General features: G+C 47.3%; 1 protein-coding gene across 1 annotated transcript; it reads right to left on the bottom strand.

Annotated features, from left to right (window-relative positions):
• Positions 1–2,386: 2,386 nt before the first annotated feature.
• Positions 2,387–3,328, bottom strand: LOC132028056 (olfactory receptor 1361-like). Its single transcript, XM_059416711.1, has one exon. It carries the CDS (start codon positions 3,326–3,328, stop codon positions 2,387–2,389), a length of 942 nt encoding a protein of 313 aa, XP_059272694.1.
• Positions 3,329–4,885: the final 1,557 nt, after the last annotated feature.

A 4,885-nucleotide genomic window follows, 5' to 3' on the forward strand; every position in this document is an offset into this window, starting at 1 on the left:
TTTTGCCTTGTAAGCGGGATAGTTATATCACCTATGGATGTCACTGTTAAGCAAAAAGGAAGGGGATTTAAAAGTGTGGAAGACTCTTGGCCCATCCATCTTGAAATGAACGAGAAAGCCTGTTTGGGTGAGAACACTTTGATAAGGAGATTGGTATGGAACAGCCCTTTGAACAGAGGCCAAGAGTGGAAGATGACCATGTTTTCTTGTTACTGTTGCTGTGTTCTGTCACTTTTATTTATGTGCGTGTGTGTGTGTGTGTGTGTGTGTGTGTGTGTGTAGGTGTAATAACCTTCCGTCATGTAATTTGCTCATGTTCTTTCTTGTCATTCATCCTTTCACTTCTGTGGTAGACTTTTATTCTATTAATTTTTCTGTAAAGAAGTCTCATGCAGTCAGGTCCCACAATAATTTGTATATTCTAGGCATTGGCTTTTTATTTTATTTATTTATTTTAAAAATATTTTATTTATTTATCTGACACACAGAGAGAGAGAGATCACAAGTAGGCAGAACAGCAGGTAAAGGGAAGGGGAGAGAAGCAGACTGTCCACTGAACAGTAGCCCAGTGCAGGACTTGATCCCAGGACCCTAGGGTCATGAACTGAGCTGAAGGCAGATGCTTAACTGACTGGGCCACCCAGGCGCCCCTAGGCCTTGTTCTTTTAGAACCGATCTGTTGTGGGGGTACCTGGGGTAAGTGGTGGACTCTTCACTTGATCTTAGCCAAAAGGCCAAGAAGCGATAAGCCGTGAACTCTTAATTTCAGCTCAGGTCATGATCTCTGGGTCCCCTAATCTAGCAGTGTAAGGTTCCCTCCTAAACTTGGAGTCCAATTGTCCCTCTCCCTCACCCTGCTTACACACTATCTCTCCCTCGCTATGTCTCTCTCTCTCAAGTAAATAAAATCTTAAAAAACAAAAAACCCTATCTGTTGCTACTGTATTCTAAATCTGTCTTATTTATTTAAAATATTTTGTGCTCACACACATATATCAATATAATATTGTGCAAAGTTTGAACAATATGAATTTTCTCCTGTAATTTAAAAAAATAAAACTGCTGGTTAGTTTCCCAGCAAAAATGGGTTTAACAGAGAATTGCAATCTGGGATAAGCAAGCTATAGCAAAACCATCGGCAAGTCTGGAGAACAAAGGAAAGGAAGGATGTCCTATATAGAATATGGGGAGTTGGGGGCCTCTTGTAAACACAAAGTTCATTGGGTTAAACTGGGAGTTGGAAGCATGGTGGCTTCTCATTGGCTGAGCTGTGACAGCCTCTCATTGTCTGGGCTGTTGCTGGGGCTGGAGGAAAATCTTTGTTCCTCCAGTGGGCAGTAAAGTAGTAGTTAAAGTTCTAGGGGCTGCAAGTGACCAGGAGTGTAGGGTGTGAGAGCTCCCCCGTGCTGGTCTGCGGACTCCTTTTTTTTCGTTTTTAAATAGGCTCTGTGCCCAGTGTGAAGCGGAGCCTGGGGCTTGAACACACAAAATTGAGATCAAGACCTGCGCTAAGATCAAAAGTCAGCGGCTTGACCGGCTGAGCCACCCGGACGCACCAACCCCCCACGACATTTTAAATGAGGTTTCCTTTTATAAATTTTTACACTTCCAATATTAATTTTCAACAATGCAAAAAACATTCAAGATGAAATATAAACCATCTCCTTGGGAAAAATTAAAGTCTCACAATAACTGAATGCCATGAGCTCTCCTTTCAATTTCACTCATACTGCTGTGCATCACACAGAGGGACCTCTCTCTGATCTGTAGGAGAATTGAGGACCCTTCTGCTAATGTCATAGCCTCAGCAGTGTGGGAGCATATCAGGTGTTTCTCCTGACACACAGTCCCTGTCCAGAGGGGACCAATGTATAAAACAGGTTTATTTTCCTAAAATAACTGTGTGGCTTCATATCTATAAAATGTGGCAAAATAAGTCTTGAGTATTGTTGCACAACTACCTGCTGTCTCCCTTTTTCCTTTCTAAGAGAACCCAGCCTGCCTTGCAATTGAGGGGACAACTTTGAGAAATGAACAGAAGCAGATGTGTGGGGTTTCTGAGAAAGGCCTTGCAAGTGGCAAGTCTTTTGGCTATGCTGTCTTCTTCCTGCTTGCCTGGGATAGGAAGAGATGGATGGAGCCCCAGCAGCCATCTTAGAAGCATGGGGATGATAGCTCACAACCTAGAGATGGTAGAGGAGAAAGCTGGAAGGATTTGAGTTTCTCAGAGATAGAATGCATTGAAAAGTCCTCTAATTTCAGGCTTCTTCTCAGAAAATAATCTGTCAGTGTGTGGAAGTGGGTGTTGTTGAGCTGATGGCAGAACTGTGTTCCATTTCCTGATATCCTGGACCCCCTCCAGATAGCAGCCTGGTACTCACCACCATTAAGAGGATTTGGAGCCCCTGCCAAAGAGTCTTCTTACAGCCTTCTTCATGTCCTGGTTCCTCAGGCTATAGATGAAGGGGTTTAGCATGGGGGTCACCACCGTGTACATGATGGTTGCTACTGTGTCCTGGGCTGAGAAGGAGTTGGGGGGTCGTACATATACTCCCAGGACAGTTCCATAGAACAAGGTGACCACGGATAGATGGGAGCTGCACGTGGAAAATGCCTTGCGCCTTCCTGGGGCAGAGGGGATGTGGAGAACGGCTGCAGCTATGCGGAGGTAGGAGACCACAATGAGCGCACAGGGGGCCACGAACAGGACTACGGCCCCCAGGAACACGTGCTCATTGACCCGTGTGTCGGAACAGGCAATCTTCATCAGCAGGTAGGCGTCGCAGTAGAAGTGGGGGATCTCCTGGGCGGAGGAGCAGAAGGTCAGTCTGTCCATGAGGAGTGTGTGGACCAGGGAGATGAGGCCCGAACATGTCCACGTGAGTGTGGCCAGTCCCCTACAGAGCTGGGGGGTGATGATGGTGTGGTACTGCAGGGGGTGGCAGATGGCCACATAACGGTCCAGTGCCATGGCTGCCAGCAGGAAGGTATCCAGGTTGGCAAAGGAGATGAGGAAGTACATCTGGGTCAGGCAGTGGGGGTAAGAGATAGTCCATGTTCCTGCCACGTGGCTGGCCAGCAGCTTGGGGATCAGGTTAGTGGTGAAGCAGATGTCAACAAAGGAGAGATTGGTGAGAAAGAAGTACATGGGGGTGTGCAGGCGGGGATCAGAGCCAATGACCAGGATGATGAGTGTGTTCCCAGCCACCGTGACCAGGTACATACATAGGAAGAGCCAGAAGAGGGCTTGACGCTGCTCTGGGTCCCTGGTGATGCCAAGCAGGAGGAACTCGGTGACTCCTGTCCCGTTTTCCTTCCCTCTGGACATCCCACTGTGGCTTGGGGAGGTGACAGGCTGCACACACAAGGGAGAGGACAAAATCCCAGCAGAACCTGGTCTTACTCTAGAAAGAAATGAGATCAGAGGTCATTTGTGATCAGATTCATGACCAAAGGTTTTTTTTTTTTTTTTTTAAAGATTTTATTTATTTATTTGACAGAGAAAGAGAGAGAGAGAGATCACAAGTAGGCAGAGTGGCAGGCACGGGGGTGGGGAGCAGGCTCCCCGCTGAGCAGAGAGCCCCATGCAGGGCTTGATCCCAGGACCCTGAGATTGTGACCAAGCTGAAGGCAGAGGCTTAACCCACTGAGCCCCCAGGCACCCCATGACCAGAGTTTTATACCTATGGTAACTGCTGCTTTTGATCAAGTACATATTCCATGCAACTGTGCTAAGGAGTCTATGTGCACGATCTCTCTTAATTGCCACAAAATAGGTACTTTTAGGATTCCTGGTTTTTGGGTGAAATACCTGAGATGGAGTAGTTTTCTCGACCGTATGGGTGGGAAGTGGCAGAGGAGACTGGGAACCCACAGTCTGAGCCCAGATCCTGTGCCTCACCCATCCTTCTACAGAGGACCCGCCTCGTTCCTCCAGTGCTGCATTCTGAGGGCAGTGTCCTGAATCTTCGAGCTCAATTCAGCCAGCATATCCTCTTTAGAAAGGACTTGGTACCTTAGTTCTTGCCTATTTATCTGACTGCATGTCCTGCCAGCCACCTGGGACTGTGTGCCTTACCTGCCTCAGAACAGGGCCTTTGCATGGGCTGTTCTTGGCTCCGTGTTCTCTCCACCTGGACCTTCATGTGGTGATTTGTCACCTTTGAATCTCTGTGGGAGGTTATGTCAACTGTGAACTAGTTTATGGTGGGTTTTCCCTATGAGACCATTCCCTCCTGAGAACAGGGTTGTGTCGACGCTATTCTCTGTCGTGTGCCCAGTGCCTGGAACAATCCGCAGCACCTGGTCAGTCCTCAACAGAGCTGTCAAAGGGAAGAATGAACTTTCACAAATGTACTGCATACCAAAATTGACCCATAGAAAACACGCGGACAACACACTGAATGAGAAATGTTCTGTTGTGATTAATGAATGCATTTAGCAAAAAAAGTTTTGGCTTATAGCATAAATTCCAGGTGTTTGTTTGTTTCTTCCTTTTTGAAGATTTTATTTACTTAAGAGAGAGAGAGAGAGAGCTCATGCAGAGGAGAAGCAGACTCCCGGTTGAGTAGGGAGCCTAACATAGGGCTCAAAGCCAGGATCCCGGAATCATGACCTGAGCTGCAGGCAGACCCTTAACTGACTCAGCACCCCCCGCCCCCGCCCCGCCCCAGTACCCCTGCAGGTGTTTCTAAGAGCAGAGTGAAAGGCAGGCAGGCTTGAGCCTGGCTCTGTGTCAATAGGAATTTCCTGGAGTATATAAATGAGGAGTAATTATGTATCCAGTCCATGTGATCCAGGACCTGTGACCACTGTAGACCAGAGGAGGAAACCAGACACTGCCTGCAGGTGTATTTATTTGGTTTAAACCCTTAATGATCTACAG

This window comes from Mustela nigripes, chromosome 12, assembly GCF_022355385.1.
Source record: "Mustela nigripes isolate SB6536 chromosome 12, MUSNIG.SB6536, whole genome shotgun sequence".
NCBI classification, from domain to species: Eukaryota; Metazoa; Chordata; class Mammalia; order Carnivora; family Mustelidae; genus Mustela; species Mustela nigripes.